This window comes from Periplaneta americana, chromosome 16, assembly GCF_040183065.1.
Source record: "Periplaneta americana isolate PAMFEO1 chromosome 16, P.americana_PAMFEO1_priV1, whole genome shotgun sequence".
Taxonomy (NCBI): domain Eukaryota; kingdom Metazoa; phylum Arthropoda; class Insecta; order Blattodea; family Blattidae; genus Periplaneta; species Periplaneta americana.
Window position 1 is genome coordinate 40260039 of NC_091132.1, and position 26842 is coordinate 40286880.

General features: G+C 34.7%; 2 protein-coding genes across 12 annotated transcripts in view; one reads left to right on the forward strand and one right to left on the reverse strand.

Moving 5' to 3' along the window:
- Positions 1-18749, reverse strand: part of Gnf1 (germ line transcription factor 1) — a 38097-nt gene extending 19348 nt beyond the window's left edge. The window contains exons 1-10 of the mRNA XM_069815291.1: positions 18563-18749; positions 18187-18367; positions 13971-14113; positions 11606-12268; positions 9054-9233; positions 8158-8386; positions 6382-6615; positions 3679-3747; positions 3040-3186; positions 964-1193 (exon numbers count right to left, since the gene is read on the reverse strand). Coding sequence (XP_069671392.1) covers positions 964-1193; positions 3040-3186; positions 3679-3747; positions 6382-6615; positions 8158-8386; positions 9054-9233; positions 11606-12268; positions 13971-14113; positions 18187-18367; positions 18563-18571 — 2085 coding nt within the window. The 5' untranslated portion in view covers positions 18572-18749. The remainder of the gene's footprint in view (positions 1-963; positions 1194-3039; positions 3187-3678; positions 3748-6381; positions 6616-8157; positions 8387-9053; positions 9234-11605; positions 12269-13970; positions 14114-18186; positions 18368-18562) is intronic.
- A 151-nt stretch (positions 18750-18900) lies between these two features.
- The window catches only part of LOC138692206 (transmembrane and coiled-coil domains protein 2-like), a 47142-nt gene continuing 39200 nt past the window's right edge, over positions 18901-26842 (forward strand). For 8 of the 11 annotated variants that reach the window (XR_011330028.1, XM_069815296.1, XM_069815301.1 and 5 more), the window contains exon 1: positions 18901-19358. The gene's annotated coding sequence lies outside the window, so the exon portion shown is untranslated. Of the gene's footprint in view, positions 19371-26071; positions 26262-26842 lie in introns of those variants that run through there. The other 3 variants (XM_069815297.1, XM_069815300.1, XM_069815298.1) reach the window with 2 other exon arrangements.

Below are 26842 nucleotides of genomic sequence, written 5' to 3' on the forward strand. Positions count from 1 at the left end.
GTCGGTCCGGTTTTTTTGCCACTACTGTACATAAATGATTGACAAATTAACGTAAGTATAAACACTTAAAAAATACTGTTGTTCTGTAACCTGTACACGTAAAAGAGTGCAGCATCAAGACAAGTCTTCAAATATTAAGAATAATATACAATACTTCCCCTCCAAATGAAGATACAGGTAGTTTTCCTATAGTTTATTCCTCCAGTAATTATTAACCCTATGAAAAACACTATCTCATTCAGTTTTTCCTTCAAGTAATCTCTCTTTTTATTCCTAAGCTTTTATCATTCAGTCTGCTGTCAAAAACTCTGAAAGTTAGAATTTATAAAACAGTTATATTACCGGTTGTTCTTTATGGTTGTGAAACTTGGACTCTCACTTTGAGAGAGGAACGTAGGTTAAGGGTGTTTGAGAATAAGGTGCTTAGGAAAATATTTTGGGCTAAAAGGGATGAAGTTACAGGAGAAAGTTACACAACACAGAACTGCACACATTGTATTCTTCACCTAACATAATTAGGAACATTAAATCCAGACGTATGAGATGGGCAGGGCATGTAGCACGTATGGGCGAATCCAGAAATGCATATAGAGTGTTAGTTGGGAGGCCAGAGGGAAAAAGACCTTTACGGAGATCGAGATGTAGATGGGAAGGTAATATTAAAATGGATTTGAGGGAGGTGGGATATGATGAGAGAGAATGGATTAATCTTGCTCAGGATAGGGACCAATGGCGGGCTTATGTGAGGGCGGCAATGAACCTCCGGGTTCCTTAAAAGCCAGTAAGTAAGTAAGTATAAAAAGCACTATATTTATCAATATAGTACCACTGCATAAATATTTTAAATAAATTTATGTGTAACAAAATTAAGCTCAAATCTTATAATTCGAGTAGATATAATCCCTGTACAATTAAATAATTTTCATGAGATAACTGAAAGAATTGTACGAATTCACAACTTACCCTTATCTGCTCAACACGGGGCCTACTAAACTGGAGGTCAAAGCAGTAGTTTGTGAGACTTCTGACCTTTGGATGGTGGCGATCATTACACATGCATATTATTGGTATGTGAGAATTCTTTATTAGCTGAATAAGTTCTTGCATTCCACCTCGATCTTCGTTGCCTGCCATGCCATCTACTTCGTCCATAACCAGAACATGCTTTTCTGATGGTTTCTTCCCTGCAGCATCTTCGAGAGATCAAACAACATAATTAACACTGAAAGATATATATACAGATAAATTAGTCCGAAACTGCACAAAGAGATAGGTCCATAAATACTGAAATGTTAAATGTTATGTTTTATTTAACGACGCTCACAATTGCTGAGGTTATATCAGCATCACCGGCATGCCAGAATTTTGTCCCGCAGGAGTTCTTTTACATGCCAGTAAATCTACTGACATGAGCCTGTCGCATTTAAGCACACTTAAATGCCATCGACCTGGCCCGGGATCGAACCCGCAACCTTGGGCATAGAAGGCCAGCGCTATACCAACTGCGCCAACTAGGCTGACTCATAAAGTTTGAACATATTAACACACAATTATAACAAAAATAAACAAGCAGTATCACAACAATCTTTATTAACTTATTTGAACTTCCATAAATGTATATAAAACAGATAACACTTCTCATACATACTTTATTGTCAGACAACCAAATCAATATGCAATCAGGACAAAAAATTATGCCAGCAATGAACTAATTAATAGTGGCAACTTACTTGAAGTGTATTATTTGACATTTTGACATAAATTCAGCAATCCTGGTTCAAAATTAATCTTTTCTAGATGCCAGTTATTTGTTTATTCATCTGCTGCCTATGTGCACACTTCTCTTCTAAAGCATCAATGTTTTCTAATGCATTCATTATTTACAGTTCGTCTAATTTAACTGAGAGTAAGCAGATACATTTTCTGAATATCATGTTGAAAGACGAAGATTAATATTAAAATTACACAAAAGTAGTCATAGTAATTTAAGCTACAAGACAGCAGAATGGAATTTTATTCACGAGTGGAATATTTAGTGCCCAAGACGCAAGATGAAGATGATAATTTCTATGACTGCATGAAATCTGTTTAATCTTGTGTGGAATACAAAATTTTATCCAGTATGATATTTAATAAGTCGTTGTAATAAATAAATATTATAATAATTTATTATTAAACAATTAATATACAGTATAAAGTTACCATTTATATTCATGTTATTGATGTAAAGATCAACAAGTGGACAAAAGTTTACAAAAGCCACTTGTTGCTATAACATTGAGTAACTAAACAACAAAGACAGAACTATCTACTCCTTATTCGTAGCAACATTAACATGAATATAAAGAATTAAGAATAATAGAACCTACACGCACTATATGGATAGTGCTCTTATCAACTGAGCTAAGCTAGTGATCCATCGATCCATCCATCCACAACTTTTAAGTTAAGCTCTCTATACATTTGAATATTCTCTGAACAAGAAAAAAAAAAAAAACACTGACTTCAAGAACCTAATCAACGAAGTGCATACTTCACCTGTATATCACGAAAGAAATTGCTCTTACAGCTTCCTCTTGGTTTAGAAGCATACAAAACCACGTAACTCAGTTTTAAAGTAAATGAAAAGCTTAAACAACTTCAATTCTACTAAACAATAATAAGGGTTATGAGCAGGGTTATAAACAAAAGACAAACTTTAACGCTGGAAGGACAACCTTTATTGCACAGAACAGTCTGGGATGAATGTATCAGAGGGAAGAAGAGCCACAAACTACCCTTTGACATAGAAAATCCCTCAGAAGAGAGAAGAAACTACTGCTCTCAACAGAAAACGTGGAAACAGCGAGAAAATGTTCAAATGAAGTGTTATATTGGATACATTGATATTTCATGAAATACTGCGTTTATTTTTTGGTCAACATATGTAACAAAAATTAAGTGTTATCTGAACTCCAAGTACAAGACTGAAAATGTAAACCTTACATACACCACATACCAGTATAGCACTATAAAAATGATGAGAGTAATTTTAATTACCTTGAAAGAAACCAGAAAGTGATTTACTGTTCAGTAATTCAGAAACTTCTTCATGGAGTAATTTTTTCGATCTTGTGTCTGATGCATTGAATTCTACTACGTCAAATCCCAGTTCTTTACAAACAAGATGTGCAGTTGTTGTTTTTCCTGTCAACAATTCAAACACAATGTCGTTAAAACCACATATTACAAATTATTGTAATTAATACTAGTCTAAACGAGTTTTCATTCATTTGAAACAAAATGAACCTCTTATTTTGGTTACAAGTTGAATATTATCTTAATCAATTGCATTGGAATCAGAAACAATTTTTCTCATCATGAAAAAATTTGTGCAAAAAACAAAATTGAAAACTGTGTAAGATTTTTTTTCCTCTGAATAACAAAATATAAAATATTACATTTTTTTCTGTAATTTAGAAATCCTTAAACAGAGCACTATATTAAAAATATTCTAAAATATGTCTGTGCAGAATTATTAAATTTATGTATCGCTGAAGAGTACAGAGTGAAATTATGAAATTAATAAGAGAACTGCATCAAAATTACGAATTAATTTCAAACAGGTAATATATATTGTATTTAAATCCACACAATTGTGAAGTTTCCTTTAAGAATAATAAAAAAGTGTCAGCTTACCCACACCAGGAGCACCAGACAATAATGCTGCTTTAAAGAAAGCACCACTGTCATCTTTGGCCCACGGACCTGTAATAAAATCAATAAACAGTGCTAATCTCCTACAGAATTTTATAATCAAAATATCTTATGAAGTCAAGCACATACTTATTCTGTAACTAAACGAAATACTGAATAACAAAGTCTGTCCAATTGGCATAAAAGAAACTACGGAGTATAAATTAAGAGGTAGATGATTGGTCAGCCATAAGAATACCAAGTTAGAACCTTTTCAGTAAAGTAATACAGAGAACACGTATTTCTGTCAATATTCTGAAAATGAATATTAAATAAAAATAACAGTTCATACTCTGTATATTATGTGCAGTAAGACAATAAATCCTTGTCTTCGGATTAGAAGTACCAGCGTTGTGCATTACAAGTACTATGTTCGGTTCAAGTTTGTCAAGTATGGCAAGTTCGATATTTGCAGATGTTCACTCTCCAAGAGGAGGTCTGTCATGTTTGTTTCACCTTGTTATAAAAATATTTGCCATCCTCCAATCATGTTTTAACCACTTAAGAATTTTAGCACAGATCTTACAATTAGTTTTTCATATAAAATAAAAGAAGTTTTAATGTTTTTGCTGTCTCTCTCATGTTCGAACATTGCAGAACACTAGTGAGTACATCAATTTAACGGCATTTAGAAAATTTGAGGATTTCTTCAAGTTTTTTATTATTATTATTATTATTATTATTATTATTATTACTATTATTATTATACAATATGTGATATACAGTTTATTACAGAGGTCAAAGAATGATACTGAAATTACAGGTTAGTACTCCACCTGTAAATACTGGGTGCACAGACTGTATAGATACTACAATGTGGCAACCAAGCTCCTGGCTGAGCCGCTCACATACTCCAGTTATGCAGAGAGCTTGCTACAGTGATATGCAGCACAGTATCCGTATATGTAAAATATTATTAAAACAAATATAAGTACATAGGTTGGATAAAAAGTAATGGCAACACTGCTGTCACGTGACGTTGGTGCATTCGAGAGTTGCCAGCTGTGTGGACATGAACAAGGACTGTTAGATGAGTTAGTGCAGCCAGCTCTGTCAATCTACTGCAGTGTGTAGAACGCTGACTTTCATAGGGATAGTGCGAGCGCCCTAAGACCACGTTTACAAAACTAGAGCAACGTTCCTGGATCAAAATTGAAGTGATACGAGGTCGTAGTGCACAAGAATGTTTTCAGGGACTGCATGAAGCATATGCCGATGCAGCGTTGCCATATCGCATAGTGGCACGATGGGTTAAAGTGTTCTGGGAAGGCAGGGATGCCGTTCAGGACAACCTCCGTACAGGACGACCCCGCGTGGAGGACAACACAGTTCAACTCCTTGCTTCCCTGTTGGATGCTGATCGCCGATGGACTGCACGTGAGGTAGCAGCGGAAGTCTGAGTATGTCACAAAACTGTGCTCCACATTCTGCAAGACAATCTGGGTTACCGAGGTTTAACAATGGCACCGCTATTCAGTCGCACATGCCTTGTTGGACCGGTACCAAAGGAAAGATGACGACTTTCTTGGACGAATCGTCACTATGGACGAAACCTGGGCTCGCTCATATGAACCAACCAAACTTGAAACGTCAATCAAATGAATGGAAGCATCCAGGTTCTTCTCGTCCGAAGAAAGTGCGCCCTACACAAAGTGCTGTGAAGGTGATGTTCATTGTGGCATATGACATTGATGGAGTAATACTGCACCACGCTGTACCTCCAAGGCAGACGGAAAACGGGGACTACTGGAACATCCACCGTACTCACCCGATATGATCCACGCGATTACAATCTTTTCACCAAAGTGAAAGAACCACTGCGAGGGACCCGGTACAATACCAGAGATGAACTTATCCGTGCTTTAGGGCGGTCAATATAGAACATCAACAAAGATGGATGCGCTGATGGTGTACGACGCCTTCCAAACATTTGGCAAAAGGTAATAAATAAGGGGGGCGACTATATAGAAGGTACGTAAATGTTGTACACCTGTGAATAAAGCCATGTCAGAAATATCGAACTGTTGCCATTACTTTTTATCCAACCTTAGTAATTAAACATCATTTACACAATGAAATTAAGAAAGATGCTGAAACTGTACATCTTCTTGTTTGAAACATTTTTCACGCCTGATTAAGAAGTGATAGATCACCTGATGAAGTTTCCATTGAGAAATAGGGATGATGTTTTCCCAGGTGTTACTTTTCAGTTCTTGGCAAATGACTACATTGCCAACTTGCTGAGCATTGGATAACAAGAAATTTCCAGTTCTTCCAGAGCATGTATGTTTAGTCAACAGTTCGAATACTCACTAGAATCTCGTAAATGACACCAATAAGGCATCGCTCATGAATCTTGAGATTCGTCCATAGAATAGCAGTCCACATGTGATGCTGCTGACTCCTGTTGGTAAAGATAAAAACATGCATGCTCCTTCTCCAACAGAATTCTGCAACACCATATGTAGCTGACTATTCTATGAGCAAACTATTTGAGAACAAAAATAGCTGAAGGGACATTTATTTTAATATTTTTTCTGTCTAATTTGAGAAGTACCAATAACGCAAGATATTTACAGTCAATCGAAATTATATATACTTGATATACTGTACTTTACGAAAGAGTGTAGAAAAATGCTCACTCACTTGGCCTTGACAGTTTCTTTTTTCCCGAATGGTTTGAGTGCCAATTGTCCAACCACTTCAACAATTTTTTTACATTGCTGCGATCTCCTTGTTGTCCAATGATCTGTTTGGTGGAAACTGGCTTATACTTGTCTGCCCACAAAGAGTATTGCTGAGACTGCTCCTTTGTTGCAGGACTGATGCTAGTAGACATTTTCGGTGGTGAAGGTTGAATAGAAGCTTTCTTTTCATTTTCTTAAAAGATCAGACAAAAAATTGTGATTAACATCTGTTAAAACATAACTAACAAACAAAAATACAGTACACCTAAATGCAAAATTGGTGTTGGCAGAATTCAAGGAAGTCTTTGCCATAATGAATATTTACAGAATCAGAAAGCATGTTTTTTTAAAATAGATTTTACCTATCCTTAAATCTGAACCACGCTTCCTTACTGAATTGATGTGTACACAATTGAGTGTATGAGTCAGTGTTGCTTAATTTCACATTCTCAAACAATCTTCTTCGTAACTGCTATGAGGTGAGCAATAAGAACAGACCACGTCACATAAGGATGTTAAAGATAAAGGTATCCTCTTCACATGACATGAAGGTGTATGGGGGCATGGAGGTAGAACATCACACTTTCTTGACCTCGACACTAGAATAAGATGGTGGTGTTGGCACCACATCCTAGCCACCTCTTTACACCCTGGAAAGACCCGGTACTGAATTTGGTAGGAGCCATGCCAGAAGTTTTAGCAACAAGAGAAATCCCGCCACCATCAGAGATTGAACTCTGAACCTACTAGTCCTTAGCTAATTCTTCTTCCAACTAAGCTACTCAACTGCTCTGTCAGGATCTATTATCTTGCTAGGAAAAATAATGAAACAATAACTGAACAATGATATTGCATGATCCAAAAACTGTCATGACAAAAAATGGTAACAATGTATTCTGAACCATTTCAATAAAAATTGACAGAAAATTAGACACAAACAAATCAGACAATATAATTTATATGACAGTAACACCAAGATTATTTACATAGCTATTCCAGTTGACAGAAATAAAACAAAGAAACTGAAAAACTACTGAAATATATGGATCTCAAAACAGTAATATAATGCTTATGGAATGTACAAGTCACCAATATCACAGATGGTCTAGGAGATTTTACAAAAATGTTCAGCAAACATCTTTCTATCATTTTTGTAATATCAGACTTGAATTGACACTGCTCATATAATTTACAAGACACTTGCCTAATATCGCAGTTTTTCTTATTGCAATCCTAAAATGTGCTTCATTCTGTTGTTTTGTGGTGTGGATGATAATAAAAAAGAAGAAAATAAAGTCTGAAAAGTATAAGTTATCACAGTTCTTATCTATAATACCCCTGAAAACTACCAGCACCTTAAAGAAACTGGATTTTCCACGAAATACCTCCAAAATCAAGATGCAAAGGCACAAACTCTCTTCACCTAATATACAGTTTCTGGGAATGAGAAAAATGTGAATAAGCTCTTGGTACAACTGGGCAACTGATCTATGAGAGTCCATGGTGGTGGACAATTATTCTTTTGAAAAAAGTAAAGGGACATGATAAGGTATGTAAGCTCTTCAAGTATTTAACATAGGTATACAAAATGATGGTGTTGGAGAGGGGCTGTTAGAGACTACAAAATTTTCATTATGAAGTGACAGTTGTTATTTCCCTTTTTTGTAATTAAGTTTTCATTCTAAACTGTGCTTGTTTTTTCATGGTTCAACAGTATTAAACAAAAAATTATTACCAGGTACAGATACTTTTTCTTCCTTCTTAATATATGACGTCTGAGCTTGTGAAAGTTGTTTGTTATCATTTAAGGATAACCTATTATCACTTTGTCCTTCCTCCTTTTTCACATTCTTCTGCTTTGAAGTCTTTGATGACTTTTCTGAGCTGCCTGATGAGCCTGTACTAGTGCGAATAAGATCCAAAAGTCCATCTTCAGTTAACTGTTTTGTGTTTAATTTTGCAGCCTGCAATATAAAAATAATTAAGTTATCACTAGGGCAACCATAAAGCATAAAAAGCATGTCACTTTACACCTATGATTGCTACCTGTAATGTTATTATGGTGGATAATAGTAGTGGAATATGGTGGTTTTAAAAGCATAAAGAATAATTTCGTAAAATAAAGCATCATTTTTCTACTGCATAATTATTATGACTCATTTTAACATTAAACAATACTGGTAGCAAAGCAGTAAAATTATCCCTTCTGTCAACCAATGAAATCAGAATATTTATTTTGAAAAGCAAGACCATTTGAATGGGGATAATAATAGCAACACTGTATGTAATATGACTTCAAGAATTGCCACAGAACATAGACTGTTATGATAGGAGTATACAAACTGAAATATCTATGAATATTCCTTGAGTTGGACTATGACATCTAGTATTGTATATACGTGAATACTCTGCACCATCAATTGATCCGCCTACCCTAAGTTTAAGAGAGAAAAAAAAACTGGCTGTAATTTGTGTTTCAAATAATGCGCACACTTCAGTTTTTCTTAGCTAAATTCTGAAAAAAAAAAAAAATATATATATATATATATATATGCACGGAGTATTCGCATATTTATGGTATATAAATTTGTAATAAAAAGAAAGAGTTAACTGAATATTAGTCTAAAATACCTTTTCTATTTTTGCTGGGCCAGGCTCATCTCCCACCACTAAATAACTGGTATTGCGACTAACATTAGAGGTGACCCGACCACCATATCGCTGTATTAGAGAAGCAGTTTCATCTCTGTCAAGTGTTTCCAATACTCCTGTCACCACGAATACAAGTCCTTTCAAGCAATCAGGTTTTCCCTGAGGAAAAGAAAAATATCGTTATTATAACTACACATTTTACAGTTTAACCTACTGAAATATGTTTTCTATATTGACATGCACAAAATATGGAATCTTTTCAGGAGTATTGTGTTAGAAAATTGGTATGATTATAAGAGGATATATTAATGGGTACAGTTAATGTTTAACAACATTATGTACAATATATAACTTTATGCTCGACCATGCCGAAATGTAGTAATTATACATCTGGCAGCAGCCTTTAATGCATGTCATTAAAGTACACTTACTCATTAAAGTACAGGTGTTCAGCCAATGACAACTCAGATTACAGGTGTTCAGCCAATGACAAAACCGCAAGTATCGATTATTCTCGGATATGCAATCGAAAGAGAATTAGCGAAAAGTCACGGAGGCTGGAAATCCAATACTGTCGCAGAAGGTTATGTTCTGTTACTATAATAATTAGCGTTAATTGTAAATAATATTCAAATAAATTAAATTTGTCATCTCGTTTTTCAATGTCGAATTCAATAATCAAGGTTATATCAAGTTTAACGGGATTACATCAAGGTCAATGACATTATTGTTCCTCGGAAAAAATCAATACTTTCGTGTCTGCGCACATCTCATAATTCACGACCTAGAACAAGGTCACTTCCGATTTTGTCAGTTACAAATAAAATGTATACCTCTGAATAATTTCAAGTTAGAAATATGGTCGAGCATAAAAAGTCGTATGAAACTCGCCTATAATGGTAATTCAGAAGTTCGTATGAAAATTATGAAACTCGCTTGTGCTCGTTTCATAAACATCCATACCCGCTTCTTAATTACTATCATTATAGGCTCGTTGCATAATGTACTATAAATAATGTACAAAAAAAAAAAACTTAGAATTTGAAGTGTATGTTAACAATGTTGCCACTGGCTTGTTTCTGTAGCAGTTTTCAACCATCACGAGCTTTCACACATCACCTTAAAGCTATGTTTCAGATATGGTGATCATCGCCCAGCGTACGTTGGTGATTATCACCGAGCGAACATCAACTGAGCTGTTTTCTCTACAGCGAACATCATCTTTCCTATCGAAAGTATTAGGGCCTATGTCATCAGAAAATTAGACAGCACTAACTAAGTTTGGAGGCAATAATTCTGCTCAATCATTTAGCATTAGAGGTTGGAGACTAGTTTAAGGCTTATTTTCCTAGTAAAGAAGGAAGAGCTAAATGGTGTCTGTGAGATACATTGTTGTATTTATGCCACTTTAAACAGAGACATACCATATATTTAAATTATTTTCCGAGCGAGCTATCCGTATCAAAACTAATTATCGTTCATTCTAAATTATAGTGGTTACAATATTCAAGTTTTTGTCCAAGCTATTCAAACTCAAAACTAATTCTAAAACACACTTCATTACAATTTTAAAATAATCTCAAATAATTAGTTACATTAATCGTCATTATTAACAGTTGAAATTTCGAGGAAGATAGCCTATACCTTTGACACTCTATATATATGTTCCTGCTCTAACAACACTTCAGTCTTTTTTTTATAAACACTTCTTTAAAAATATATAATATTTTAATTATTCTCTCTCTAATGTATTGGAATATACATAGAATTAACCCTGTTGAAATACAGATGATACTTTACAAATCTTGCCTACAATTTCACCAACTTCCTTCCACAACATTTCCTTTTTATGGGTATTTCTGTATTTTTTTAGCACATATTATATATAATATTCTCTTAGCTAGCAGTACGTAATAACTGTGGATTCCCGGCCAACAAGTCACTCAGTTGAGTGCGCTCCTAGTATAATGGCAGTTGACAGTGGATACGCGTCAACATATATATATGCAACTTGTGTAAACTGTGAAATGTTCATTATCGGTTGTAATAAATATGTTAATGGCTAAAATAGAATAATTTAGAATAATAATATGGGACAAGGAGGAGACGTTTATAGTGCTATAAATTGTAAGAAAAAGAGACCAGAATTATCTTTCTTCCAAAGATCCAGCAAGGTAAGTTTATAAAACATACTATATACTTTATGAAAATAATACATAAACCTTATTTAATACCTATTTCAATAATGGAAGGAGGGTGTTAATTTTTCCAAAAGAACACGATAACGAAAGTATAATACATTTTGTCGTCTGCTAGGAAAGGGGTCTGTGATGAGACAATAGTAGCGATCCTAGTGGCTAGCAACTAGCAAGTTCAATTGTCAATGGATGCATATTTCCTACATATTGAGCTTTGTGACTGTATTTACTAAACTGTGCTATTATTCACACAATCATTTTCAATTGCCAATATTTCTATATAAACTATGGAATGAAAGAGAATGGAAGAAACAAATACAACATGACATTTACCTCTGGAATTTCTTTTCCTCCTGGATTTCTGGGTCCTTCTCTTTGTAAATACCTCTGATATTGTATTGCATGCTGTCTCTTTTTCTCAAATGCATCTTCACTGAAACTGTCATCACTGCTTTTCTGTTTGGTCAAAGGAGAGGAAATTTGTTCTTTCTTATGATGATTTTCAATAATTACTCCACTTTTGTCTTCTAATTTATTTTTCTGAGTTTTAGTGGGCGTGTCAGAAGATAACTCATGTGAGTACGTGCGATTAATTTTTTGTTGACTAGTTTCAACTTTCTCTTTTGGAGACTTAACATCATTTTCTTTTTTCGTGTCATTCCTTGATGAATTATGATATTTTGCAGCAAATTTACTAAGTTTGCTTTTTGCAGAAGTCTCTTCCTTTTCCCTCACATGGGTATTCTCCTCTTTCACTGGTATATGTTCTTTGTGTTTTACTGCAGTCTTCTCTTTATGTTTGTCAGGCGTCTTCTCCTTATGTTTGTCAGGCGTCTTCTCTTTATGTTTGTCAGGCAACTTCTCTTTATGTTTTTCAGGCATCTTCTCTTTTTCTTTCTTGTTGATTAACTCCTGCTCATCGATTTGTAGTAATGTGGCTTCAAAATCTGAATCCGAATGCTGATCTTCCAATTGAAGTTTCAAATTACTGCTGTCCTGTGAAAAGATATAATACTTCAAAATATATTACAGTAAGTACCTGTAATTAGAAGTTACATCAGTTTTAATGAGTGCAGAATAAACTTAGGAAACTAAAATGGTTTCCATTTTTAAAGAAGTGGTTTATTCATATTCATATTCTTTATTTCCCTGAAGATACAAGAATACAAGAGGCCTCGTCAATGTAATAATATAAAAAATGATGTGTCAATATTTAAAATATTAAAAGAGTAAAAAATAATAAAATTTAACTAAAATACTACATCATTTTCAAAAAATTCATTCAGATTATAAAAGGGATTATTTTGTAGCCATCTCTTAATCTGAAATTTAAATTGTGTTTCATGAAGTGCCTTTATATTTGTAGGTATCTTATTATTTACTTTTATTGCATGAATTACATAGCTTGATTGTGTTTTGTGCAACCTGACATGTGGTACATTTAATTGATCATTATTTCCGGTTTCATAGAGATGCAGATCTACTATACTTGTATAATTAGTAATAGTCTTGTTTACATACATTACAAGTTCAAAAATATATAGATTGTAGACTGTCATAATCTTTTCATTTTTGAAAAGAGATCTACATGATAGTCTGGGTGGTGACATTGTTATAATACGAACTGCCTTTTTCTGCAGTAACAGAATGTTTGGAAGGTCAGAACTATTTCCATATAAAAGTAATCCATATCTAATAACACTTTCAAATAGTGCATAGTAAACTTGTTTTAAATAATGTTTGGAAATCGTGTACATGATACTTCTCAAGAGATAAATTACTCTAGAAATTCTTTTACATAAATAACTGACATGGCTGTTCCACCTTAGTTTAGGATCAAAATACATACCCAGCATCTTTACAGATTCATTTATGGGTCAGAAGTGTTTCTAAATAAGTACAACTAGCTTCCAATAGATGAGTAATGCTTTAAATGGATATCTTGATTATCAGGGCACTTCACTGAAATTATAAGTACTGAGTTTACAGAATCAACAAGGAAAATGCGTTGCTGGATTTTGTATTTAATAGTGGTTAAAAATACGTATTTTTCAATACAGGTCAGACAGCTGACTAAGATCGACAATATAAAGTGTCACCAGAATTGTCTGACAGGCTTACTGCAACAACTGATAACGAAAACCAACGCATTGTCCTTTTCTGACTTCAAGCAAATAAGAGGCTGGAAAAACCCATTGTGCTGCATGTCAAAAGCAACCTCGTGACATGGTAAGAAAGCCGGTAATGTAGATTTGATTTGCTGTATCTGCTTAGCTTTAATAAAATCAATAAAATCTTTGATTATTGACTTAAAAAACTGTGTTATTTCCGAAAAGATGACAGACAATGCTGAGTATTTTACACTATTAAATTAAATTATTATAAATTTATTTTATATTGGAATATTTATTATATTCAGTTATGTTTCATGCATTTAATAGTTTTTGTATATTATTATTTTGTTTTTAATATTGCTTGTCAAACAATATGTAAATTAAATTAAATTAAATTAGAACCGTACTGGTACATAAAAAAATACACATTAACATATCTAGATTACATGATGAACCTACAAAGGGATATTGGTAATACATATGAACAGATTAAATATATAATGTAGTCAGAAAATTAAAGTTTAAGAAATATATAATTCATACAAATATGTCAATATTCCAAAAAAGCTAAAAAAAAGTTTTACCTTTTTAATCTCTGTAGATATTTTAGATACCGTTCTCTTAACATGACTATTACCAAATACATCTGCTACATTGACAGGAGTTAACTTTGAGCTGGCATCATTTGTACTTGTACTTTTTTTCTCGCCTTTATCCTTTGAGTCATCTGCAATAAAAATGTTATCAAATAACTGCCGAATCATAAAGCAATGAATACAATTTGTCATTATTTATTGATCAAACTCCATTACAGAAAGGAACTGTTCTCGTAACATTAGAAATTAATTTCAAAATTCGAAAATACCGTAACAAAGAAAGCAGTAAGTAAATATTTATCATAGAAAGAGAAACCTCAAAAACATATTATAACAGAAAAACATTATCATGCTTAATAATGTAATGAAAACATTTATCTTGTAGACCAAAAACAAAGAATACCTTTTAAAACTTCAGAGAAAAGATACTGTACCTTTACAATAATCACAAAAATTAATATTTTAAATAAACTAATATCTTAATAAAAATACATAAATAAATCACCCACTAGCATCAGGATTAAACCTGAAAATTATATGCTTCTGCTATTGACACAACACATTTCGTTTTTCTCAGAAGGGAAAAAAATCTGACGAGTTACACAAAAGATCATTTTCCACACTGTAGTGCCATGAGACTGCAAGAACATCATCTGTGACACCTGGTGGTCTGCTTGCTAGACTGCAGTGCTGAGATATGGCAGAATACCTGCCAGTCCCTCAGGGCCCTATACGTGTACTGTATTTTGAGATGGTCTCAGTTAATAAAATGAAAGTATCTTGATCAAAAAGAATTATTGGTCACAGCATTACATTTACATACAAACTCATCCCTTCTTTTTACATCCTATTGTAATATTAGGTTAAACACCTACTTTTCATTTCACGAATTATCCACCACAGTACATCTTTTCTTAAGAACTCAGGTGCATGCTCACTCCCAACATTCGATTACTAGTGGTCAGAGCGTGAATATCAGAGTCCCTGGTGTGGACCAAACAGAAAAGAGCGTGTCACTCCCCGCCCCTATAAATACCAACACATGACCAGTTGTCCATCAGTCACTACCAGTGTTGCCAAGTTGATGATTTTGTCACCAGATCTGGTATTTTTGGGAAGCCATTTGGTGTCAAAAAATGCCATTTAGCGACATGTCAAAATTCTCCACTTTTCCCCTACTAGTACACCAGACACTCTAGCGGAAAAGAGTGGAAATAGGGGTTTTGTGTGGGGTGATACCTAGGTGACAAAGGTGGAACTGAAAGCACTATCTACGAAGGACAAAGGAGAACTCTATCCTGTCTCCTTTCCTCTCTCTCTTTCTTCCTTGCTCCATCTCTCTCTTTTTTCCTTATTTCTTCACTTATGGTAGGATTCGACCTGACGAACTTGCCTATGAAATGCACGCATGCTATTGGTAAGGCTTTAGACCACTCGCCTATGAGACACTTGTCAGAGGGAAAAATGAATCTACTTATGTTCGATGGAGAGTATCATATAGCATTGTAGGAATGTATTGTGTGACGTTGCACATGTCTTTGGATGTATTTTGTTACCCTGAGAAGGGCAGTTTGGTGCTAGGGCATGATGTAGTCCTAAACTTCATCTCTTAAACTTACAACCCTCCCCAAAATGAGGTCGTAAGTGTAATAGGATCTAAATTCTGCACCACTTTCCAGTCTCACATAGAGGAAAATGTAATACCTCTTGTGTTTAGGTTTAGTGAACCACAGAATTTCTAGTAAGAAAATGTCCCAGCAGAATGCCAGGGAACATGCTGGGGTCGAAAAAATTCGGTGATGCAGTGGTACCTGTTCTACAGAGAAGTTGTGGCGTGATAATGGAAAGGCATAGAGGGAAATTAGGTAGAGTGGGACGTGAAGTCGAGATCGACGAGTCCAAATGCGACATGTCAAGGACCAGTGGGTGTTTGGTGTCATAGACCGTACTACTAATGAATGCTTTCTCTTTCCGGTCGAAAGATGTTGTCCTTCGGATCATCAAAAAGCGAATTATGACAGGGATTATGATCATTTCTGATTGTTGGAAGGCATAAGTACCTTGAACGATGAAGGGTTCCAGCATCTGACTGTGAATCACTCTGTGACATTCAAGGATCTTACAACAGGCGCCCATACAAAAGCAACTGAGGGTCCTATGGGCGCATGCTAAACTGAGTATGCCTTCCTGTAAACGGGAAAAAAGGCGATATGTTCGATTCCTACTTGTCTGCCTTTATGTACCAGAAATGGAGGGGCCAAAACCATACATTACACAGCTTTCTCCAAGGCATTGCTGAAGTGTACTCACCTAATGTTACGTACTAATTTCTAGTTTTTCTACAGTGCTGCTCCTCGTGGTGTAAAGGGTCCTTTTCAGGGCATGCAGGGACCCTAAAGAGGAAGCGATGTGACATTCTGTGAGAACTAACATAGGCCTAACCTCTCATTCCCAAACCAACCTCTCCATCATGTGGCAGGTCCTGATTAAAGTAAAACAAGGCTCTGTTGATTATTGTGTGGAATACAATTTGTGAGTGAGGGAGACGAAGTGTGGGTGTCCAGGTGAGTGTTGTTTTATGGTAAGTACGTGAGTGTCGAATGCACATTTCATTTTGACGGTTGTAGATAGGCAGTGAGCTACTGGGGCAGACAGTAGACTGAGAGAGCAGCTGTCGTGTGGCAAGAGTGGGGATAATTTCTCCTACTGACAGTCTGTTCTTTGCGATTTAGCCGGCTTTTGTTATGCCTTACATATACGAAGAAATACTGAAATCAGAAGTAAACACTGAAATACTGAAACAATTGTCTTTAGAGACAATTAATATTAGGTACCCTCCACAAAACTGGCTTCATTTATACACTGACCGATCCTTGATCTCCAGAGAACAAGGTGCCGGTGCAGGTGTTACGTGCTGTCTCTTCTCACTTCATAGATCACTTGAATATGGAACAACAAGTTTTGATGGTGAAATCATTGCAATAAGTGAATGTCTCAGGAATCTTCTATCCCACATCAATAAATTTAGGAATGCAGTTATATTGTCAGATTCTAAAGCAGCTATTCTATCAATCGTCTCTAAACACACACCTTCATCTCAAACAGCAGAAATAACTAAAATGCTCTCTCAATTAATATCACTCAATAAAATAATTATATTCCAATGGATACCATCCCATTGTGGAATCCCGGGAAACGAGAATGCAGATGCTTTAGCAAAGAAGGGCAGCACTGCTACTTACAGACCTGTTACTAAATCTACGTATTACTTTGTGAAGAGATTTATTAAATCTACATACTTAGACTTCAACAAACAAAATTTGATAACACAATCCCAAGGGAAAAAATGGAACTCTCTGCATCAAAATCCACAGTTAATTCCCGATTTACCACGAAAATCGTCTGTAGCTGCATTTAGATTGGCAACAGGCCATGATTGTTTGGCTAAACACCTGCATAGAATTGGAATATATCAGTCCCCTAACTGCCCATTGTGCAACTCAAACCAAGAAATGGATTCGGAACACCTCAAAATCTGTGCTTCATTGGCTCGTCATGATAATATCTTTGAAAAATATTGGATTGCAAGAGGTCAAATGACTTTGTTGTCAAACGCCTGGCATTAGAAAACAACAACAACATATATGAATCTATGATAGGTTAGGTTAGGTTTGTTTCGGCTTTTATTATGCCTGCATATACGCTGGGCAAAGGCTGGTGATTTTTTGTTTTGTAATGTCAGTACTGCTATAATATAATGGCGGAATTTCCCTTCCGAAATCATCGGAATTAGCAACCTTCCCTGTAAAATGACAGATAATTCGTAATCAACATTATTGAAAGCAAAGAAACAAAGTAATCAGCATTATTTAGAATAGAATGTAGAGATTGTAGAGTAATGATTATATCAATCAAAGGCAAATTACCTTCTCACTTCCTATAAAAGGACACTTTTCACTTCCAAAATCACCAGAAGTACATGTGTCCTAATTTCTCCGAAAAAATGGTGTGAAAGGAACCTTATATTGCTACACATCAAGCTACTTCTAAATAAAATAAAAGTATTGGTGTTTTATTACCGTAAGCAATAATAAAACCATGAGAACGTTATTACAATAGCCTATGTAGTAAAACTGATTGGTAAAAAATGATCAGAAGAACAAGGGCTCCAGAAAAAGTTGTACACACACATTGGAATACTTACCCGAAATCTTTGTTTTTCCTTTATGTTTCTTTGTATCGGGGAATAAATCTTCATCAGAGTCCGAATCAAGAACAATGACGGACCTCTTTTTCTGTCGCACCACATTATCACTATCTAGTGTTTGCTTTTTGACATCTTTCTTCTTACTCCCTCCAGTAGATAAGAAGTATGACCGAATATCCTAAACATGAAATTCCGTCAGTAAGCAATTGTAATCAAAATTATGACAAAACACAATCCAACAATTCATAGACGAGACATTTTACCGCCCTTTCTCGAGTCATTAATGGAAACGCAATGTATCAGTGTATGAAATTACGTTCTGGTTATTAGAACAACTTCTATGTTTTCCAAAAATTTATACTACGATACTTACTCGAGACATTTTTATGTGGCTCTGAAAAACACGTGTAACATTTATAATCTTTCTACTTTACATGTAAATTTTATCGATCTCTCCTCCCAATGTTTACAAGATTTTACACCTTATGCACCTACATCTTCAACGATCTTCGAGATATCACCGATGGTTTCGAGTAGCTTTCATTTGTTTCCTATGTTGCCAATGTTTCTGTTTGAAACCATGGTACTTTGACGACAACTCGATCTCGTCGAATTTTAAAATTTCCTCCATAGATGACGCCTGCATATCATCACCCATAGTACTGTCATGTGCAGTGGAATGAAACACTGTCTTGGCGTATCTATCGTATCAATATCAGAAGAGAAGGATATGTCATGCGTTCACATATGAAAGAAATGAACAAGCATTTCTGGGAAGTTAATTAAAATCGATGGTAGTGACGACAGTAGCGACTAGTGCAACGTCATTACCTATCGGAATGAATCATCTGTGTTGTGGTATAGCCCACTCTATCGCTCTTATGCATACTTCCTAAGGGATCGTAGTCGTCGTAGTGGTTGTAGGAGGCCAGGGGAGTTGGAACTGCTCCTTATTTGTGAATTTCGGATTTCTGTTATTATTGTTCGTGAAGTATTACGACTAACAATTAATAGTTATATTTTGTACGTGTGTATTTATGTTGTGTGCATTAAAGAAGATGAATGTGTTAAAGGAATGCAAATAACAATTATAAGCTCGGCTGCATCGGAGTAGTACTCAACCCACCCATACATAACATACCTAATCCATTGTTCTACATAATAAACAGGTATATTTTTACGTAAGTTTCATACATAGTAGCGATTTTCATAATTATAAGTAATGATGAAGAAAACAAACTTTGTGATCATCTATCGTTCGTAGAGGCAATTGTAAACAATTTGTGACAGAAGATCAGCTGCTTATGTCGGAACAAAATAGTAACAATAGCAGAGCTTGTTCTGAACGTCGTCAACATTCCTCATAAATATAGTTCATAGGGACCGTTCTTACTTCCTGCCAGCTTAATAAAAATGCATTATTTTAATTAGTATGTATTATGGATTTTTCTGAAAGTAATTTTTTCTCTGGAATCTTGACAGGATTAATAAATGGGAATCTGGGATTTCGCCAATATTGAGAAAGATTCTTCTAACGTCAAAATAAGTGTATACCATACCAAAATTTTCCTTTGAACACGTGCATTATTTAATTCACACAAAAGTACGGTTAACAAGTTACCGTTCATAGCAACAACAGGACTCGGAGTAGCGAAGTTGTATATTTTGGACTTTAATTTAGAATTGTATGTACATTTAATAATCATGACTAGATTCAGAGTGACGTGCACTTATAAGTAAGTCGATGTTATTCTTGCAGAAATTAGTGTACGAGTAGCACTGTAACGAAAATGCTTGATGTAAACTGATGTACCTAGGCCCTATTTTACAGTCAGTAATAGGTATTTTATCCTTTAGTAGGCCCTACCTATAGGGGGGATCAAAGACACTTGTTTACTATCACTGTTGCATAGTGCACTGTTTTCATTATGAAATGAGTGTGGAACCTTTTATGTAATTACATTGTTTTCAATAGGTGCTTTTATCGACTCAAAAGCGGAGTGTGGAACCTTTTATGTAATTACATTGTTTTCAATAGGTGCTTTTATCGACTCAAAAGCGGAGGATGCTAGTAAATCTTAAAATAAAGAAGTAGGCCTAACCTTTCTGAAAAATATTACAAACAATAAAGCACTTTATCTTTGTGGATTCTGGTAGTGTAACTTGTTCATTAGTTTGTTAATTAATTGTTATAACTTACAATCTTTTATGTAGCATAAACAATTTTTGTTAACAATTAGTCCTACGTCAAACGGGAAATTTGTTCATAATACTTTGCTTCACGATCACAATTCGTAATATCATAGTAGCCTAGTTTGTAAGAGAGACGTTGACCTGCAAGCATTGTCAGTCAGTAAATCAGGAAACCCTGAAGAACAAGGAAGACTGTCAGTGATATTTATTGAATGACTCACGTTTCCTTCTTGTGCTCTAAATTTACAGTACGATAGGCCTACGTCTAATTTTATTGTCCATTCGAAAGAAGTCTTCTTAACGATTTCAACTACTGCCTCTTTAAAAAATTTAATTACCGACTGGATTTGAACCCGTGATTTTTGGGTTTTGAGACAAGCATGGTAAGCAATAAGCCACCAAGGGTAATTCAAGCAATTGCTTTTCCATAAACATTATTATGATTGATTGTAAGTTCCATTCGTAACATAGTTGAGTCCTTTGTCTAGTATTTTATTTTTGTCCAGTATTAGTATGGTAGTATGTATGGGCTACTTAATGTTACTCGAATTTAGTGAGACGATGAAGAATTGACAGGTAGACATGAGTTAAATTGCACGTGAAAAAGAAAGAGCAAGTAAATCTTATATTGAATGTTCTCACTGAGGAAGAGACTCCTTTAAAATGCCGTAAAAAGAATCTCTGGTAAATGTTTTTACTGTACCGGTAATAAAAAAACCACGACCATAACTGGATTTGAACCCACAGACCTTGCATGTAAGGGTAAGCGTGATATCCATTAGACCACCGAGGACTCATACATACGTGTGTTCATAGGATTAATATTAAATTTATGTAAATAATTTTTACCAGATCTGCTAAACTAATACAAGATTAAAACAAAATAATATGTAGGCTACCTATTTTTTTGGAAACATGGAGTTCATATACTACGAGTTTAACAGGTACCCGGCAGAGGACATTTAATATTAAATTATGTTTGTTGATATCTTTTTATATATTAAAACTCTTTATAATCTGGATGGATCTATTTGTACATTATAGTACAAACAGAGTATCGTAACAAAAAACTCTGCGAAATGATGTAATAACTTACACGATTTTTCTACCTTCAGCAACTTAGAAATTTCATGAGAAAAGGACAAGATTTTGGGAAACACTTACAGGAATTAAATGTAGGTAGCCTATGATAAAATTAAACTGGTACAGTCATTATAATGCTTACCATGTTTAAAGTAGCCTGTATTTAATAAATAGCTCCACTGTTTTTATATTTTCGTTAAATGACAGTGTGAGCTTCAAATTCAAAGAAATGTTCTGATCGTATTTCAAAACTTTGCCCTCATATTCCATAACATTCTAGCATGAAAATAATATGTCCTTAAAATTATGAAAAAATTTCCACGATAGTATTCATTTGACAAGTGTCGAAATGTAATACAAGTTGATTGCATTTAATGCATAAGTACCGTACCAGGACATACATTTACAATTTACATCAAAATTAGGTTCATTTTAAGATGTCGTTTGTAAAGGGAAATTTAAATACGCGTAGGGGGAGAGAGAACCGTTTCCTTGGGGGGGGGGGGAGCGGCAAGCAAAGCCATAGAATCTCCATATAACGGAGTTATGGGGGACATCATTTACCTTCTCCCTCCATTATAACTTGACCGTGGTACAGTACGGTACTTATATTGGGATATGATCATTTAATAAAGGTATTTTCAGAAGGCATGTTTCTTACAGTGTTATATCCATATCCGCGATGTTTCGGATCGAATTGTACAGGGCTTGAACTATAGGTCTACTACAAATTATAAAAGGGCAAAACTTAAAAACAATCTCCCTCTTTTTCTCACTCGTACATACACATCAATAAAACTACGTAACAGTGCTAACAGAAACTTTTTTATATGAAGCTTACCTTCCTGAAGATATCATATGAAATGTAAACTCTAATTATTATTTTATTTAATCTTGTCTATAAGTTTACACATACTGGGACCGCTTTTCTTTTTTCTGCATTGTTGTGCAGTATGTTATTCATATTTCTCCAAATGGCGGCCTGAACACCTGCAGACTTCTAACACATGAGTACTTACAGGCTGTTACAAAAGAAAATATACAACCTCAAATGAGGTATAGAAATTCTGATACATTCAGAAATTTAAAATAAATATTATAGTTCAGACACATGATCTGAAGACATTAATTCGTCAATTTAAGCACAGAAACTTTATCGTAAACAAAAGCAAAAAAGATCTTTAGAATTCAATATTTTCTAACGTTAATAGAAAAAAAGAGCTGACACAAGTTTGGGGGGGGGCATTGCCCCCCCCATGACCCTCCATAACTCCGCGTATAAAAATACGGCATAAAGAAAATTAAGTGAATAATAATAATAATAATAATAATAATACTTTTTTCTCTTGCGATGTACTACGGTTGGCACAAAACCGTTAAAATGATCTTCACCTCGTATTACTGTGTTATTTAGAACTGCTCATATTCTTAAAGTGCTGTAGGAGATTATCATTAAGATTCTGCTTCTGAGGATCCTATGTGTAACCTGAAATAACTCCAATACATAATTAACGTTGAATTTTATTGAAAATGAGATGATGATGATGATGATGATGACTATGACAACGATGACTATGGCGATGACGAGGACGACGACGATAACAACATTCCAACAAATGACTCACGCTTGAGGATCTATCGGGCGAAACAGGATGTATGATGATTTATAATAGGTATGTGTCAGAGGAAGAACAATTGTTTGTGTGCATCTGAAGCCTGACTAGTGTAATATGTAGCTAGTCGGCAATGTATGCAATGAAGGGGGAAAGGAACTGGCCACCCTACCCCATTATCTCCTGGCCTAGTTGCCTCATAAGTGGTGCCTTCTTGGTACACTTGTGAGGTTCAGACGACTTGTTTTCGGACAGTTGACCGACGAACGACGACGATGATTTATACCCAAGATCAGGTCATCTTCATCAGAAACTATTTGAATTGCACCATGGAAGACAATACATTGTTACTATCACTTCGAGTCCCAGCAGAAAATCCCATCAGTTACAGGAGAAACAAAGGCTGTAGCATATTAACTCAATATGAATACACTATAGACTATAGGCACAACCAAATGGTATAAAAATCTGTAACAAATTTGCGATTGAATATAACCTTTTAGAGAGACACACACGCACGTACGCACCCCCTCCCCTCCTCTCTTTGGAACATATTTTTGGGACTGGTTAAAATTGATGGTCGAAATAAATTTTGTATAGAATACCCAGTTATTCTGGATCATGATTTCTTTCAGACATTGTTAAAACCAGTGCTGTACCCAACTCGTAAAATCCAACAATCTCTCATCAGTCCTAGTCCTAAAGTTTCCAGTTGATAAGCTCTAATTTAAATTAAAATGACACTCTTATTATAAGGCTTAAAAGGAAATCAGAACAATACCAATAGCATTTATTAAATTTACTACTTATCTTCGTAAAATTTCTTATCGTTTTTATATTTAACCATAGAATCACATATCAAATTGAATTTACTAGAAAACGGTTTTGACGTCATTAAGTTTACTGACTTGATTACCCATCATTTTGAAATATTACGTGTATAAATACTGTCACATGATCTCATTTTAACAAGAAACCGTTATCTGCTTTACAGACTTTAATCATATAAATGCTATCAGGTAACTGAATTTCCTTCCATTATTGCGACATCGATAACAAAATGTATATAAACAAAGATTGATTCAAACTGTATTCGTATTAATGACTTTCTCTACTACAATTACACTGTAAACAGAAGTTAAGTTGTTGCGTCAAAAAGTGGTATTTAGTCTTATAGGCCTAGTATTGTTTTACATTAAAGAATGAACAATAATGAAACGCACTTTCAAGATGCGAACTTCTGGGAGAAGGAATTGAGGAAATAGAGAAAATATGCAATACTTCATGTCAGAACCCTTTGATCCGTAAGAAGTGAAAAATTATAATGTTTTGGCATGACAGCCTAGGTTTTTCGTCAATTCTGACGTCACTGAAGGTACAATGGAAACAGTGGTGTAAGATGAACTTCGTGCCTCTTGGTTTTCTACGCAATCCATCACGCTCCATTCTCTATTTAAGGTGCCTCGAGGTTTTCGATCTTATTTTTTCATCCCTACACATCCCCAAATTCTAGGACAGGGCTTGACAAGGTTTCTGGCCAACCCAGCATCCAGCTTAGAGATATTGCCATCAGCAACTGAATCACTTATATTCAGAATGAGAATGGCAAATATGCCCCATCCTCAATCAGATTCTAACCCGGGGACACAATTTCTTTTCCCCCTTGCTAAGAATATCCATCCTTCTCCACATTATATGCTCATATTCATTTGGGCCATATTTTATTAGAATCTTCTCCTAAATTGAGACAACTCATCCTGTCTGTAGTTTTCCATGGTTTTCTTAAGCTTCTAAGACAAATGTAGGGATGAGCCGTAAAAGAAATGGACCACAGACCTATACGAAATTATCCTACAAATTTACTTGATCCTATTTACCTCGCATTAGTATAAGCTACCGGTATATTACAATATGGTATTATAAGATGAGATTGTGCTTTTAGTACCTCCCTTATGCCAATAACACTGCTACAGAAAAGAATATTAAAATTATGTCTTAATAAGTCTCTTGATTATTCCTCAGAACTGTTGTATTCTAAATGTAAAGTATTCGATATCCATCGAATCCATAACAACGTCGTATTTAATTTCGTGCATAAAACTGAAATAAATTTAATTTGTATTCACATAAATATAAAACTAAAAGATCAGACAACATATGCTTGTCAGAATCTAAATGTACCTCAACTGTAGCTTATAATCACAGTAGGAACTTCGGTTCAAGGCTCTATAACAAAATAACAGCTAAATTACATTTTATTCTGTTAATTAACTAAATACTTGTCTTAAAATTTTGTGGAGGCCACCTGAGCATGAGTATGTACTCTTTCTAGGGGGTGCTAGAGCGATTTTTATATGTATAAAAACAACGTGTATCTTTGTTCTAGCAGTAAATTATCATCATCATCATCATCATCATCATCATCATCATCATCATGTCTTCACGTCTTAGACCCTAGTGGATTCGTTACAGTTGCATGCCATCATTTTTGTGGTCTTTCCAAATTTATCCTTCCTCTTGGTACATAGACAAGAACTTGTCTAGGGCTGTAGGCTATTTACTAAGATCTATCCTTTCGACATGTTTCTTCCACTGAAGTCTATATTGTTGAACAAAGTTATTATTATTATTATTATTATTATTATTATTATTATTATTATTATTATTGTTGTTGTTATTGTTATTATTATTATTATTATTATTATTATTATTATTATTATTATTATTATTCGAGGCTTCTGTTGAGACTTGAAAGCAATGTGAAAATGACGCTCAATGGGTTGCTAGCCCAAAGAGGTGCAATTGGTGGGGTTCCCACCTATACAGCATTTCCTCTGCATATGACATTTCAGTTACTCCGCTGAAACTCGGTAACAGGCCACTTGCCCTAATACTTGTTAGGAAGATGATGATGATGATTATTATTATTATTATTATTATTATTACCGTATTATTATTATTATTATTATTATTATTATTATTATTATTATTATTATTATATGTCCCCAACCTACGTAAATTTCGGAATTTTTCACATTAAATACTTTGTATAATCGGAGCCTTGATTTTTGTGTGTCACCTTGGGTATTTCAGAATGTGCTTACATGAGTATCACAGTACAGCACAAAGGCTAGGATCCCTTCTGTTGTGAGGACTGCAGTGCTCTCCACTCACTCTAACCAGGTTTTTAACATCTTCGGTGATTTTGCTCTGCTATTGTTCTGTCGTGCTTTTGATATCTCCCCCCCTCATGTAGTAGGTTACGTTCATTTTCGGCTTTTTCCCTTCAGAATTCTTTCATGGTCCTTCAATTGGAATGGCGGAAATCGGAGTGAGACAAGTGGCCAACAGGCTTGGAGCTCACATAGATACTTCCTCTGAGTCCCAGTTTCCTTTGCAAGGTTATGTTTTCGCGCACCGTTTAAATGTTTCTCCTACCATTTCCTCTTTCTTTCATTAATTCACATAGTCCATCTTGCTTCATTATCTAAATTCTAATTATTGGATAGGGTGTACTCATCCTGCCTATGGTGTTATTTTTTTAATCCTTAAATTCATTCTTACCTAACCTAAAAATAATATAAAGACGTTTCGTACATCCCCTATCACTTTTTTTATTTCATTTATATGTTTTTAAGTAAAAATGCGTAATAAAATATTATGTGAATGTATATGAGTAGAAATGTATACTGTATGTGTAATGTTCCAATGCATTTGAGTATTGAGAGCGTATTTTCAGATGTGCCCACAAACATAGGATAATG